Source organism: Anabas testudineus, chromosome 15 (genome assembly GCF_900324465.2).
Source record: "Anabas testudineus chromosome 15, fAnaTes1.2, whole genome shotgun sequence".
Lineage (NCBI taxonomy): Eukaryota > Metazoa > Chordata > Actinopteri > Anabantiformes > Anabantidae > Anabas > Anabas testudineus.
Window position 1 is genome coordinate 17,949,880 of NC_046624.1, and position 15,572 is coordinate 17,965,451.

Here is a 15,572-nt window from a genome sequence, read left to right on the forward strand (position 1 = left end):
CGATGCAGAGGAGCAGCGGCTCTACTCCGAACTCCTCCCGAGTGACTGAGTTCCTCACCCTATCACTAAGGGTGCGCCCAGTCACTCTACGGAGGAAACTAATTTCGGCCGCTTGTATCTGGGACCTTGTCCTTTCGGTCAAGACCCAAAGCTCATGACCATAGGTGAGGGTAGGAACGTAGACTGACCGGTAAATCGAGAGCTTTGCCTTTCGCCTCAGCTCCTTTTTCACCACGACGGACCGGTACACTGACCGCATTACTGCTGCCGATGCACCAATCCATCTGTCAATCTCACGCTGCCTTTTTCCCTCACTCGTGAACAAGACCCCAAGATACTTAAACTCCTCCACTTGAGGGAGGATCTCCCCCCCAACCTGGAGGGTGCAAGCCACCTTTTTCCGGTTGAGAACCATGGCCTCGGACTTGGAGGTGCTGATTCTCATCCCAGCCCCTTCACACTCGGCTGCAAACCGCCCCAGTGCCTGCTGGAGGTCCCGGTCTGATGAGGCCAACAGGACAACATCATCTGCAAAAAGCAGAGATGAAATCCTGTGATTCCCAAACCGGATTCCCTCCGACTCCTGGCTGCGCCTAAAAATCCTGTCCGTAAAAGTAATGAACAGGATCGGTGACAAAGGGCATCGTAGTCCAACATGCACCGGGATCAAGTCTGACTTACTGCCGGCAATGCGAACCAAGCTCCTACTCCGGTCATACAAGGACCGAACGGCCCTTATCAAAGGGTCCCGAAGCCCGTATTCCCGAAGTACCTCCCACAGGATGCCACGAGGGACACGGTCAAAGTCCACAAAACACATGTAGACTGGATGGGCGAACTCCCATGAACCCTCGAGCACCCTAGCAAGAGTATGGAGCTGGTCCAGTGTTCCACGGCCAGGACGAAAACCGCATTGTTCCTCCTGGATCCGAGGTTCGACTAGCGGCCTAATTCTCCTCTTCAGCACTCTGGCATAGACGTTCCCAGGGAGGCTGAGGAGTGTGGACAGAGGGGGCACACAATGCCCTGCAGGGATGCTTTGAAGAGACAGACTGGAAGACTCTCTGTGAACCTCACGGTGAGGACATTGATGGACTGATGGATTACATCTCTGACTACATCAATTTCTGTGTGGACACCCACGTACCCACAAAATCCATTTGCTGCTTCCCAAACAATAAGCCCTGGGTCACTCAGGACATCAAAGCCATCCTGAATGACAAAAAGAAGGCATTCAGATAAGGACACAGGGAGGCAGCGAGGAGGGTCCAGAGACTGCTGTCTGTCAAGACCAGGGAGGGGAAGGAGACTTACAGGAGAAAACTAAAAACATAGCCTTCAACAGAATACCAGGGAGGTTTGGAGGGGCATGAGGACCATCACTGGCTACAAGTCCAGCGGCCAGGAGAATGTGGGGACTGTGGACCGAGCCAATGAATTGAATAATTTTTTCATTCGATTCCAGGCTGAGCCACAGAGCCCACTTCAGTTCACTAACTGCTCCTCAGTCCCTCCCCCACACGACTCAGCCACCACCCGAACAATCTCAGCTGAGCAGGTGAGAAGAGAGCTGCACAGGCTTCACCCCACAAAGGCTGCAGGTCCTAATGGAGTCAGCCCAAGGGTGCTGAAAGCCTGTGCTCCTCAGCTATGTGTTGTTCTCCAGCACATCTTCAATCTCAGCCTGCACCTGGAGAGAGTTCCTCTAGGGTGGAAAAAGTCGTGCTTGGTTCCAGTGAATAAGACGCCACGTCCCAGAGTCCTCAATGACTTCAGACCAGGGGCTCTGACATCACATATCATGAAGGCTTTTGAGAGGCTAATTCTGGAGTCCCTGCAACCTCTGGTCAAACCCTCACTTGATCCCCTCCAGTTTGCTTATCAACCCCATATTGGAGTGGATGACGCCATCATACACCTTCTCCATCGCACCTACACCCACCTGGACAAGCCTGGGGGCTTAGTGAGGATCATGCTTTTTGATTTCTCCAGTGCATTCAACACCATCCGGCCTGCACTGCTGGGAGAGAAATTAAAAAACATGCAGGTCAACACTCCCCTGATTTCCTGGATCATGGACTACCTCACTAACCGGCCACAGTACGTCCGCCTGCAGAACTGTGTGTCTGACACTGTGGTCTGTATCACAGGTGCTCTTCCTCTTCACCCTGTACACCTCAGACTTCAGGTACAACTCAGAGTCCTGTCATCTTCAGAAGTTCTCTGATGACTCTGCAGTTGTAGGATGTATTCAGGGTGGAGATGTCACAGAGTACCGTGGAGTGGTGGACAGGAGCTGGTGATGGACTTCAGGAAATCTGGGAGTCCTGTCATCCCTCTCTCTATACAGGGGGAGGAGGTGGAGGTTGTGTCCGAGTATAAATACCTGTGAGTATGCTTGGACAACAAACTGGACTGGACCAAAAACTCATCAGCATTGTACAGAAAGGCTCAGAGCCGGATGTGCTTCCTGAGGAGACTCAGATCCTTCAACGTCTGCAGCACCATGCTGCGGATGTTTGATGAGTCTGTGTGTCATCTTCTATGCTGTGGTCTGCTGGGGCAGCAACATGAAGGTGGCAGACACTAACAGACTAAACAAGCTGATTAGGAGGGCTGGCTCTGTTCTGGGGGTGGAGCTGGACCCTCTACATGTTGTGGCTGAAAGGAGGATGCTGTCCAAACTCCTCTCAATCTTGGGCAATCCCTCCCACCCACTGCACATTGTGTTGGTTGGACAGAGGAGCACATTCAGTCAAAGGCTTATTAACATTAAATGCTCCACTGAGCGCCACAGGAGATCCTTTCTACCTGTGGCAATCAATCTATACAAAACTGAACTGATAATGACAATTTAACATTCTCGCTCTGTGAATAGTATAAACCTGATATGATATTTTGTGAGTTACAAGTATCATGACGCTGTAATTAATTTACATGCGGCAACTGGAAAAAGCCAAGTATTACACTAAAAAAGTAAAATAAATAATTTTTTATGTTTGTTGATGTTACAGTGGTGTGATACACAAAAAAATTACATGTCTGATGTGATGCATTGTATTAAAACTTGCACAAAGAAGATTGTTGCTTGCTTTGTGTGCGTGAAATATTCTGGTAATATTGAACCAGGTGTGTAGCAGAGGTGGTGTCTGAACATAATGAAAAGATTAAAGCTTATTTGACTTCTAGAAGGTAATGTACAAAGAAAACAGGAAGAGATATGATGAGTAAATGCATCTCAGTTTTAGGAGACTGATAAAAACAGCTTGTATTAACCTTTAGGTTGATCCATCATATATCTAGATTTGGAAATGGCCCCAAACTTCGTGGTTCAACTTTCAGAGATATTGTGTCTTTTCTCTTTGTCCATTATCATTACAGTATATAAGAAATTCTATTGCAGCTCTGCATCACCATCTAGTGTGTGATAATAAGAGTCACATTAATATATAATGAAAAAATAGAGCAGTGACTATCCCGTAACAACACAATACTTTTATTTACTTTAACTGGAGATGTTTCCAACGCAGAAACAAAATATCTCTTGAATCCCGAATTAAGTAGAAATTTACTGTTTCTCAAAAAGTTGCAAATATAAATGGAAAATAGAGACATATATATATATATATATATATATATATATATATATATATATATATATATATATATATATATATATATATATAAATGCACTGACTTGAATAGTGTGTGGAGAGGTTCTTAATTTAATGTATTCCTTCACTTATCACCTACTCTTCACCTTAACAAATGATTTCTCTGTTCCTGGATTGACAGAATACAATAAAGGAACACGTCATGTTTAGATCCAGCTGCAACATTTAAATTCTGCACTAATATTAACTAGTGCTTGTGTCTTTTACTGTTTTGTAGCTGGCTGTGCTCCGGCTGCAGACCTGTGAGTCTAATCAGCAGAATGGAAACACCTGGGCCTGGTCTCTTACCCTCACTGCTCTTCAGAGAGTCCATGCTGCACATCCTCCCCCAGCACTGCTGACTGTACGGATTTCTCCTACCAATTTGTTCAGATTATATGTTGTAGGATATGTATCGATGCACATGTCTAAGAGTGAGGCTGAGACATTTGATGGAAGTACCTTTTCTTAATAATAGATCTACTTCCTAAACTTGTAAAGTATTTCTACACAGCTTCATTGGTTTTTAGTTAAGGATTTCTTCTTCCACTATTACATTTTTTTAATAGAAACTTCCTTCACACAGTTGTTGTATTTATAGATCTGAATCCTAATTATTAACTTTTCTTATTCAATCACTGGATTAAATAACAGTTAAAACATGAGATAACACAGTCATCAAGTTGGTGATGTCAAAATAAAGACATGATCCTAGAAAAAAGTCCTTCTACAGGTATTTTATTTATTTGTTTTGTGGTTTTATTTGTCATTTTAGTACAATACAAAATATGACATGGCACAGTATTGGATATTAATAAAGTGTAGTTAAAGTTTTAGTTTCCATTCTGTGCACAGCTGTTTCTTTTTCTTCTCATGCCACACGATAGTCCTCTGCAAAAGAAATGTAAAACATTTAGTCCCAAATAATACAAACAGGAAACTGCAACACAATCTCAAAGTAAAACTGAACTCTGTGCTGATGATGACAATTTAACATTCTCCCTCTGTGACTAGTATGAACCTGATATTTAGGTTATTTTGTGAGTTACAAGTATCATGAAGCTGTAATTAATTTACATGCACCAACTGGAAAAAGCTAAGTATTACACTGAAAAAGTAAAATAAATAATAATAATTTTTTATGTTTGTTGATTTTACATTGGTGTGATACACACAAAAATTACATGTCTGATGTGATGCATTGTATTAAAACCTGCACAAAGAAGATTGTTGCTTGCTTTGTGTGCGTGAAACATCCTGGTAATATTGAACCAGGTGTGTAGAAGAGGTGGTGTCAGAAGACAATGAAAAGGTGAAAGCTTAAGTGACTTCTAGAAGGTAATGTACAAAGAAAACAGGAAGAGATATGATGAGTAAATGCATCTCAGTTTTAGGAGACTGATAAAAACAGCTTGTACTAACGTTTAGGTTGATCCTTCATGGTTTTGGCTGTTACAAGTGCCCCCAAAATTTGTGGTATGGCTTTCTCCTCTGGAACAACTACAAGATTTCAACACAGGCGCCAATTGGCAGCAAATCCACAAACATTTAGATCTGTGTTAGTTTGTAGTGTAAGAAAAGAATTAAGAATTTCAGTCAGATATTCTCAAATGTACAAACATGCAGGACAATCTGTACCTTTACTGTCCCCAGATGAACCCGTGGAGGACGACACTTGAAGTGCAATCACGAGAGCAAAGAGCAGGATCACAATCTTAGCTTTCATTTTCTACAAGACAACACTCAGTCTTAGTGTAATCCTCTGTCTTTTACCTTATAATACAAATATGTTCAGAAGAAGCTGGAAAGAGATTTAAAATAAGAACTCACCTCTGCTATTTACCTGTGGAGCAGCAGTCTGTAGATGTCTCTTAATGACGTCTCTGCTGTGACTTTACAGTATACACCTCACAGGCTGTGTGTGTGTTTGTGTCCAAAGCATGTCAACTATCCACCCAGTTCAGTTTTGTTTCAGGAAATGCATTCCAAAAATAATTTACTCGCTCTTCAAAGGCACAGAGCACACTAAAACTCGTTAAAGCTCAGACTAATGTGTGGACTGACTGTGTTGAAGGCTCACATTTTAATCCACGGTTCCCCAATTTTAGGATACAGGAAGTTATTACTCTATTAAAATAAACAATTGATACTAAAATGATATCAAAGTGACTCCATGTCTCCTCTCAGGTTCACAACACAAACAAAGAAAACAGGTTTTTCAAGCTGTTGATGAACAACAAGCAAAATTCAGCCTAAATGAAAGCCACACAGACGCAACACAGTGTTTTGTATAATAAAGCACTCTCACGCTTTTATGGAGTCCTCTGCTTCACATCCTGTGATATTTAGTGTATGAAAGGCTGGGGGCTTAGTGGAGCAGAGCTATTGTGCTATCTGACGGTATACAACTAGCAGTTTATCTAATTTGCACTCTGCACCACCTGTCTCTACCTGTGCCATAGTCTGACTGACGGTTAATTTATCCCTTGCACTACTTCATACAGGCTGCACAAACAAGTCATTCAGCCCGCATATCAATCTGGCCAAGTTCACCTCATTTTACCAACATAATAATATATAACAATTCCTGTGCACTGGCTGAACTACACATGAGTCCTTATTGTTCATTTACATTTAGTTATTTAGCAGACGCTTTTACCCAAAGCGACATACAAGTCATTACAAGGTACAAAGGTAGGCAGGGTGAGCGTGAGGAGGTCTTGCCTAAGGACCTCTACTGGAGGTAGCCACAGCTGGAATTCGAACCCCAGTCTCCCACATGGGAGGCTGTGATGTTACCACTTTTAAATCTCTGCTAAGAGAACCCAGGACCCCTGCTTTGTCGGACCAATCGTTAATTTATCCATGAGTTCATGCTGTAATATTATTTTAATGAGGAAGCATGAAGTATTACAGTATCAGGAAATTGTGAAAGTGTGTGTTTGTGTGCTCTTGTAGTTTGTTCATAATCGGCCACTCAAATTTGTATAAGAGCTCAGATTTATTCACTCTTCTCTACAGAAAAAAGTGTTTAACAAAACCTCTACTACTGAACATAAAAAACATTATTAACCATAGTTCCTAATATATACATGGAATTTGCTGTATGGAGAGCTGATGAAAGAAAGAATGACAGAGGAAGAGATTTGGGGAGTGACACACATGTAAGACATTTACATATTGTTCACTTACAAAGAATGTACCTAAACTGTTGTACTAGACTGGGGGGACAACACCTTGGATTATCTTCATGTCCTTACTTTCATGTTTCATCTAATCTAATAAGCACTTAAATACTCCTCATCTTACACCAGGTGATGTTGTTCAGCATCCATGACTTTTCTATTTTTTCATTATCATTAAATGGGTGATATTAAATATTGTATTGTAGCTGTGCAGCACCATCTCGTTTGTGATGGTAATACATCACATACATATATAATGAATACAGGCTAAACAAATAGAGCAATACAGTAAGTATCCCATAATAACAAAATCCTTTTATTTACTTTAACTTTTATTAAATTGTAGCTCTGCAGCACCATCTAGTGTGTGATGGTAAGACCAAAAAATAGAAACAAAATAAATGGAGTTGGGATGATCTTTCTTCTGGTGGGAAATTGTGTAAATACACAAAACAGTGAAACTCACATTAATATACAGTATAATGAATACAAGCTGAAAAAATAGCAGTACAGTAACTATCCCATAAAAACAAAATCCTTTTATTTACTTTAACTGGGGATGACTCCAACTCTGAATCCAGGCCATGTAGTCTCTAAAAAGTTTTATACTGAATTAAAAGTAAAAAGCTCTGCATTGAAATAGTCTTGTTTTAATGGTTCCATGAATCATGAAGAGAGAAACAGACAAATAAATAAATAAAATAAATAAATAAAATAAAGGACGTTAACATAAATAAAGAAATGAAGGTGAAACATGGCAAAACACAAATACAGAAAGAAAGATGTAAGTTGTTAAAGAGGAACTCTATATGTAGCTGTTTCATCAACATCTAATCAAAAGGGTTGTTAATATTTACATTAAAATTGTAATTAAAAGCAATGCTGGGACTGTAAATTAAAGATTTGTACAGTTTACAGTTAACTGGACTGTAGCTGAAAAGTAGATCATCTAAAACAACAGCGTCAGTCGAAATGTTTCATTTTCCCTCGCTCCACAAAGTCGTCACGTTATTTAAGGAGGATTCAGCCACTGAGAGGATCTTTCACAACACATCAGTAAACCAACACTATTTGCATTGACATTATTATAGTATGGCTGCAGTGTTCAAACTAACAGTCTGAGGGCTAGTAGGCACATTTATACACAAAGACAATGTCAGTCAAGGAACATTGTCTAAATTAAAGAAGAAAGCAAATCACAAAAATAAATCATATACATATATAAACAATGTTTGCATTGTTACTAAAGCTCAGCCTCAAAGGACTTCCTGCTTTAATAACTGGTGATAAATGGTGACTTGTTGTCTACAGGTCTTAGTGTCTCCAGGACAACTCAGGTTTTCCCCACACACTTTTAATATGCAAACACAACTCTCTCTACTGCCTCTGTCTTTGTCAGAATATGGTAAACAATGTAAAATATAGAGAGATGAATAGAGGACAAAGTATTTAGCCTTTGGGCTGAATGTTACCACTCGCTAACTGGCTGTTATCAGTTGCTATCGTAGGGGCAAATGGCACCAGCTGTACCTCTCTGACGGTGCATACTGTACATGTATGTGTTATTAGTGACCTCTAACGGCAGTAGTATTGATAACAGGAGGAAAATCTTGCAAAAACATTGTAAAAAAAGCAAAGAAATCTGTGTAGGGAGGAGGATGGTCGACAAAATGTGTCTCCTTTCAAAGCGAATCAGTTTTATTTTACTACAAAAATGTTTCTACCCAACTCTTTGTCCTGTGTCTAAATTCAGTAGCCTACAGTCGGGTGATGACTGTTGAAGGATAACGGTCGACTGAGCAGGTGCAGTGGTGCAGGTCCTAGCATAACAACTGATAACATCTTTGAATATAATGATATCGAAAGTGGTGCTTTTCTAAACTTTAAAGTGAAAATACTTTTCACAGGCATTCATTTTCCTGCTTAGATATGATTTTGACACATTTGAACAAAACTGTTTTGGTTTCTACTCTGAAATGTAAAAAGAACTCAGACATTAGATATAGTTTATGTAAAATAAAACTGAAAAGATTTTTACCAGAAGAAAACAAAACTACTTTTATAATCGACGTACTGTTCAAGTAACTTCAACTTTTAAATTAAAAACATTTTCAAAAACCTTTACTTTTATCTGTGTTAGGATAGTTTGAGTTCGCGTTTTTGAGCCTGAATATGGTGCTTTGGGATTATAACGTTTTTTTTTTTTTTTTACTGTATTCCAACTTATTTTAGGCATTAATTGGAAAAAAGTCACAATATTAATTAAAATGAAAAATAATTTAAATAGTTTAACCTACTTTCACTCCTGTTTCTAACTCACATAATAGAATACTTACCAGCATTTCTGAGGGTGAAAACAGAAAAAAGAAGACAAAGACAGAAGCATCCATTTCTCCAGTGTAAAGTGTGTTCAAGTCTACAGTTTATGTGTAATGTCTCTGTTGCATTAACCCAACTTCATCAGTAGGAGGGCTCTGAGCTACATTTTGCTGCTGAGGACCAGTTGATAATAAACTAGAGCCCTTAATAGAAGGAGGAAAAACAATTTGTACAACAGTGGACAACTTTTTAGAGATGAAAGAAAAGAAAAATGAACTGTTCCTGTACAGGTAGTGTCCTAGTTCATTTAGATTTTGTGGTTACAACCATTTCATCACAACTTTGAACCACTACTATAGGATACTACCACCCTACTGGAGACTACTGAACAACACTACTGTAAACGTACCACCATAACTAGTGTTGTTAAACACCAGAGCTAAGTATACTGTCTTCCAAAACATCATTAAAATATACTGATACATGAGGATAATACCAAAAGAAGCCTGTGTGCCTTACCACTACACAACTAAAAACCACACAGATTTCGTTTACACAATCTTTTGCTGACATCATCTAAAAGTATGATGCGTCCTGCAGCAGAACCTAAACTCCAAATATGACACAGGACTCTTGGATCCTAATTCAAGTGGAAACATGGCAAAACTGAACTAGATAATGTATTATTAACACATGGAGAAGAGTCTTTGTCCCTGGGAGCATTGCTGGGACCACAAACCTTTGTTTAAGAGAAGTTGTTATTCCAGACACTTTACAGTACAACTCGATCCGATGCCGGTTTTTGTTCCATCCAGTCAAACTGCAAGTTTGAAAACTGGAGTCCTTGCTGTGTGTGTCACTACGTTGAGACTCCAGCCAATTTTCAGCCTTATTAGGTGTTAGCAACTGTGTGGAGGATGTGTACATCTCATTAAGAGTCTATTGTTTGGTGTCACAGCTGCTCCTAACAGCCATTTTGTGCCCCATGTCATAAGTGTTGTTAAATTCAACTGGGGACAACCAACAGCACTGGTGAAGGGAACAAATTAATTGTCCTACAGGATCTGGTTCGCCCCTGGTTGCTGGGAGTTGCCATCCTCCCTCCTCTCTGATTGGTGTTTATAAAGGTCACATGGCATGAGAGGGAGAGGTTGTCCCTGCTCAGCAAACACTGACTCATAAGGTGGTGCTGCCTCCAGTGGGAAGGAGATGGATGCGATGTGTTGATCCGCCTGCTCCTGCAGTCCCAGTGGGTAGTGGGAGGGAGAGAACCAGGCAGCGCTGGCTGAGGTCTCTCCAGAGTAGGGTGAGGGCTCCAGACTGGTGTAGCTAGGCTGCTCCTCCTGCTCTGCTCCTCTCTGACAGGGGTCCAGTAGGGAGTAGGGCGGTGGGTCATCTGTAGGTATATAGATCTGAGTCGAACCAGGACCAACGCACTCATCGTAACTGTGGAGACAAAGAGAGATTCAATGATTATTGATGTATGTCCCATTACTTAAGCATTATGCCAAGCATTAATATCATTAGTAGAACAGGGTAAGAGGTAGGTAAAAAGAAGTTTAGTTTTCATCATTTAAACTGATTTAAAGTCTCAGTATTTAAAATGTCATACAACTATGTTTGTTGCACCACATTTCTTTTTGATGCACATTCAGAAACTTGCTCAAAGTTTTCATTTTGCACAGATCTCTTGTGTAGTTTTCCGAGCTGAATCATGGCCAGCTCAGATGTGTGCACACTGTCTCGCCAGACTATGTGACATGTTACGTGTTGACAGCTGTCCAGTGTCCTCTGTGTTACCACGTTGACAGCAACACAAAAAAGGAAGATAAATTGTCATCAGTGAAAACTTTATGTAACAACAACATACAAACAAACAGCGAATGCCTTGAAAACGTACTTACTTCCAAGCCCACTCGTTTGCACACATTCATATTTGTGAAATATCAAACCTCACAGACACATGCGCTAACAAAATCTGCTGTGTTTGTAGCCCACACACATTAATGATGCTCAGTTGTGACAGCTACAATTCAATCTTTATACATTTTTAATTGTACTGTAGTGACTCTAGTATAGTGTACTCTGTTCCAGCAGCCATCTTCCTGCTGTTGGAGTCCAAAACGCTGCCTTGATCAACTCCATCAGCCCCAGAGGTCAGGTTTCTGCTGCCAACCTCCACCCTCAGCCAGAGAGGGAGGAGAGAAAGGATAGAACATATAACATAAAATAAACAGAATTATAAAACAACAGTAGTTGTGTGTGTGTGTGTGTGTGTGTGTGTAGGTAATGGTAGAGGATGATGGGGGCATAGGAAGCAGTAAATCAATGGAACTCAATCAGCACAGTGGTTAACTGTATCAGTCTGGTACTTCAGTGACGCGAGTGTGTATGTGTGAGGTGGGGTTTTACCTCTCCTTCTACTATTTCTTTCTGTTTCCGTCTGTGTTTTCTCTGCCTCCTTCGCTGCCCTCTGTGTGAGCGTTTGCCCACATGCCAGCTATTTTAAAGCAGTGCTAGAGTTTGAGCGTATCTGTGGTTCCTTGCTAAATGTGTGCGTTTGCGTGTAAGGGGGGAGCGAGAGCTATTTTAGCCTTGATGTGAGGACTTGGCTCAGTCAGGAAGACCTAATGTCCACTGCAGCCACAGCTCGCCGTCACACTCACACGTACATTTCTACTTTACCGACAGTGGACAACATCAAATATTCTGACTCACTATCTTAAAAAAAACACAAACTCAACATTTTTTTATTTAATGCCTTCTTTCGTTATATAACTGCAAAGTTGCTTTTGTACTTTTCTTTAAAAAAAACAACATAACCAGGTGTGACTAACATTTCTAAAAAAATGTTTTTTAATTTAATCTTAAGTGTGGTAAGCTGACATTGTGCCAATAAGGCATGCTGAGGTGAAAACCGGAGACAGTGGTAAATGCGTGCTCAGCAAGATGAGAGTGTTTCAGAGGTGTTGTAACACACTGTAAATCCCAGCGTCTTAGGTCTCTCAGGCGTTTTCAGCTGCTCCGCTCCCCTGAGGCTTTCTGCTGTGTGTGTCTGTTTCTGTGAAAACCTCACGCTAGAAAACAAAGCAGTGATTCACATTCATGTATTTCCTGCGAGAATGTGTGTGTGTGTGTGTGTGTGTGTGTGTTAGCAAGGTGTGGCAGGTTGAAAATAACTCGTCCCCTCTGAGACTCATGGTGGGAGTTACACAACTACTTCTCTTTATTAGTTTGTCTGTTGCCTGGTTCTGTTCATGATCCAGAAACATCACAGAAATTGAATGATGATAGAATAACAACAATAAAGTCATATCTTGATGTTTAGTCAACACTGAGGATCCAGCCCTATTGTTGCATTAAACTTTATTGGAAAAGTCACTGCTCAGAGCAGGACCAGGGCTCCATGTTGACATTCAGTGTGAGCTCCTCTTCACAGGTGATTGAGTGAACTGTTCATCGTGGGCAGAGAAATAGGAAGGCCGCTTAAAGCATGTTTCACAATGTCCACCTGACCAGATTAAAAATTACATTTGTATGCAACTTAACTGCAAATGCTATTATGGATCTGGCACAAAGAGATCTGACCTTTTGTATAAAGGCAAAGTTGATGGCTGGATAGTGTAGTGATAAGATCGCCCCCCTCCAAGCGGGAGACCGGGCTTCAAATCCCGGCTGTGGCCTACCTCCAGTAGAGTAGACCCCCTTACACTTACCCTGCCTTTGTCTTGTAACTCACTGTAAGCGTCTGCCAAATGACTAAATGTAAACAGCTCCTCAATTTTCTAGAAGTAACGAAGATCCCAAAAATACCCTCTGTTTGTCTTGATAAGGAATGAAGTCTAAGTCAGATAGACACAGGTCAGTAGAAAAGGAAGACCTCTGGCATGGATTCATGCACTGGTTGTGATGCTCTAGAGAGCTGGACACGGGACAACTCTTGCTACAGCATACAGCATATGGCCCTCTGTGTGTGAGTGTGAACATGCACGTGTTTATGTGTGTGTGAAGCTGGCACACGCCTGCTTGTTAGCGCTCTGAGAGGTACCTGCCTGTGGAGTTATAGAGCCATATAGATGCTGCATTCACAGGTGTGTGTGTGTGTGTGTGTGTCCTACATTGCTTTTGTCAAGTCTAATTTGATGTCTCAGCATAGATCAGCTCAGAGAATGAAGCCCATGGTTTAATTGACCAGTTTTAGATGAAATGTAAAGGATCAGCCCCAGTTCTTTCATTCATATAACGTGGTAGGTTTGTAGTGTACGATACAGAACAGTGTTATTGAGCTTCCATCACTGCTCTCCCCTTTTCTCTCACGTCCTCTGTCCATCACTCTCACTGCTACTTGTACTGTCCTGATCCTCTCTGTCTGGTGTTGTTCTCTTTCCAAAGCTTTCACTGTTCTCTGACTCAGTGTCAAATTGCTGAGAGACATCGTGACTTGAGTACAATCCTCCTGTCATTGTCAGTGACACTTATTCATTATACAATATGACACAGCAACAAGCTAATTGCTCTCAATGTCTCTGCTACTTCTGTAAAGGTTAGTTATGAGGATATTATCCAAAAAATATAGCAGGCACAAATGTGCACGAGACATAGATTAACAGTGTCATTGGAAAAGAAGTCTCTAATGTAATGTTCTAGTAATTAGCACTCAATCAAACTATTTCAGCATTTCTTTATAAATTACAGTTTAGTTTGAGTGAAGAGAGGCTGGAACAGTGGACCACAATTTACAGAGCTAAAAAAAAAATCTATTTGTACTGCTTTAAATGATCTCATTGACTGAGATCATTTAAAGCAGAACATTTTGGATAAAAAGCTGCAAGCACACATTGTTCTAAAGTTTGAGTCTTTGCTTAGACTTGCTCCCTTATTTTCTTATGCATCACAAATCAGAAATGGATGGTGTGTGTGTGTGTGTGTGTGTGTGTGTGCGCGCGCCAGTTATTTCTCAGCTTCTCCCTGAGAGGAAGTAGAAGCTTTCAGTCTCCACAGGTGAGCTGCTGATCCGAGAGTGTGAGATTTCCTTAGAGAGGCTGTGCATGTATGTGTGTTTTTAATGAGTGTGTGTGTCGTGTTTGTGTGCTGGTAGTGTAACATTCACAATCTCAGTAGGTAAGCTGTTGATCTGAGTTCTCTGAGTTTCCCTCAACCATCTGTGACCCACACATTCACACACACACCCTGCAGAATCATCACATGACTGCTACTATCTGCTTCTTGACAGGGTTGCCAGCAGTATGGTAAACAAAATGTGTGATTTGTACGTATGTATGTGTGCCTCTGTGTGTTGGCTGCAGTCCCATCATATGGCCCAGAGAGTCAGGCTCTCACACAGGCTGTCCAGAACGCTCTCGTTTCCTGCCAGATCGCTGACGTAGCTCACTGGCTCCCCTTTCTCCTCTCCTTTCTTTTACTTTCTTTGTATTTTCTTCCCGTGATGCTGTTATTATTACTATATGCCGTTTTACTGTCTGTCATGTTTCTACTCGATGTGAGGACAAAAGATGTGTTATAGTGTCCTGCTACAGCACAGTGTGTTTAGGATTACTCACAAACACTGAATAGATTCATTAGAAGTGTGGTGGACGATAAGAATACCTTCCTGGTCCATATCAGGTCTTGCATTATTAAGCTTCATTAAAAAAGCACAGCAAACCTAAACCTGCTGCTGACCAGGTGTGTCCCTTCACAAATGATTTATCTTTTTGGATACTGTACTTCATCTGTGTTGTACGCTAGCACCAAGAACATGACAAGAGACCCTTGGCCTCAGAGTCAACATGATGAATGTTCGGGCAAAAATAATTGTTGTATCATCATGAATCCTGTATGGTTCTACGTTGACAATAAAGATCTCATCATAGGTGAATGTGAGTGTTTCCAATGCACAGCAAGGAGAAGAGCGCACACACAGACACTGCAGGGGAGGAATATATGTGAATTATTAAAGTTGCCAATTAGACCTGATGACATTTAGCTCAAAAACACCATGGTATTGGCCTTTTGCGCCTTCTTTCTTCCATTCTCTCTCTTTCTTACACACACACTCATTCTACTCGTACAAAGGACACTGATGGTAGTAGTCATCCTCCATGAATGAATTACCAAAGAAGAAGGGTCAAACCAAGTGAAAATAAAGCAGTGGGGGACACCAGCACAACAGTCAGTTTCATTTTATATGTGGCATTTGACATAATTGGCCAAAGGAGGAGTGCTCAGCTTTTCTTATCTTACCAATATGCAGGGCTGTAGCTTGTACTAGATGATTCTCTTCTTAATATTTTAGCTCAAGATTCACCAGAAAAGTAATTTGATAGGCATGTAGAGATTCACAAACACATTCCCATCTGTCTTTAGGTGTAGGCAACAAAAACACTTTGGTTAAGGTTAGTAGAAGATTGTGGTT

The 15,572-nt window shown here is 41.0% G+C and overlaps 1 protein-coding gene and 1 long non-coding RNA gene across 4 annotated transcripts in view; both read right to left on the reverse strand.

Moving 5' to 3' along the window:
- Nucleotides 1–4,374: 4,374 nt before the first annotated feature.
- LOC113158174 lies at nt 4,375–5,624 on the reverse strand. 2 transcript variants are annotated; one of them, XR_003298560.1, is made up of 4 exons: nt 5,484–5,624; nt 5,292–5,382; nt 5,076–5,153; nt 4,375–4,544 (listed from the first exon to the last, which is right to left on the reverse strand). It is a non-coding gene; the product is annotated as an uncharacterized LOC113158174 (long non-coding RNA). The 2 variants fall into 2 exon arrangements; XR_003298561.1 differs by having other exon boundaries at nt 5,497–5,584.
- Nucleotides 5,625–7,250: 1,626 nt separating this feature from the next.
- The window catches only part of bean1 (brain expressed, associated with NEDD4, 1), a 28,872-nt gene continuing 20,550 nt past the window's right edge, over nt 7,251–15,572 (reverse strand). For both annotated transcript variants that reach the window (XM_026353814.1, XM_026353815.1), the window contains exon 5: nt 7,251–10,603. In XM_026353814.1, coding sequence (XP_026209599.1) covers nt 10,213–10,603 — 391 coding nt within the window. In that variant the 3' untranslated portion in view covers nt 7,251–10,212. The remainder of the gene's footprint in view (nt 10,604–15,572) is intronic.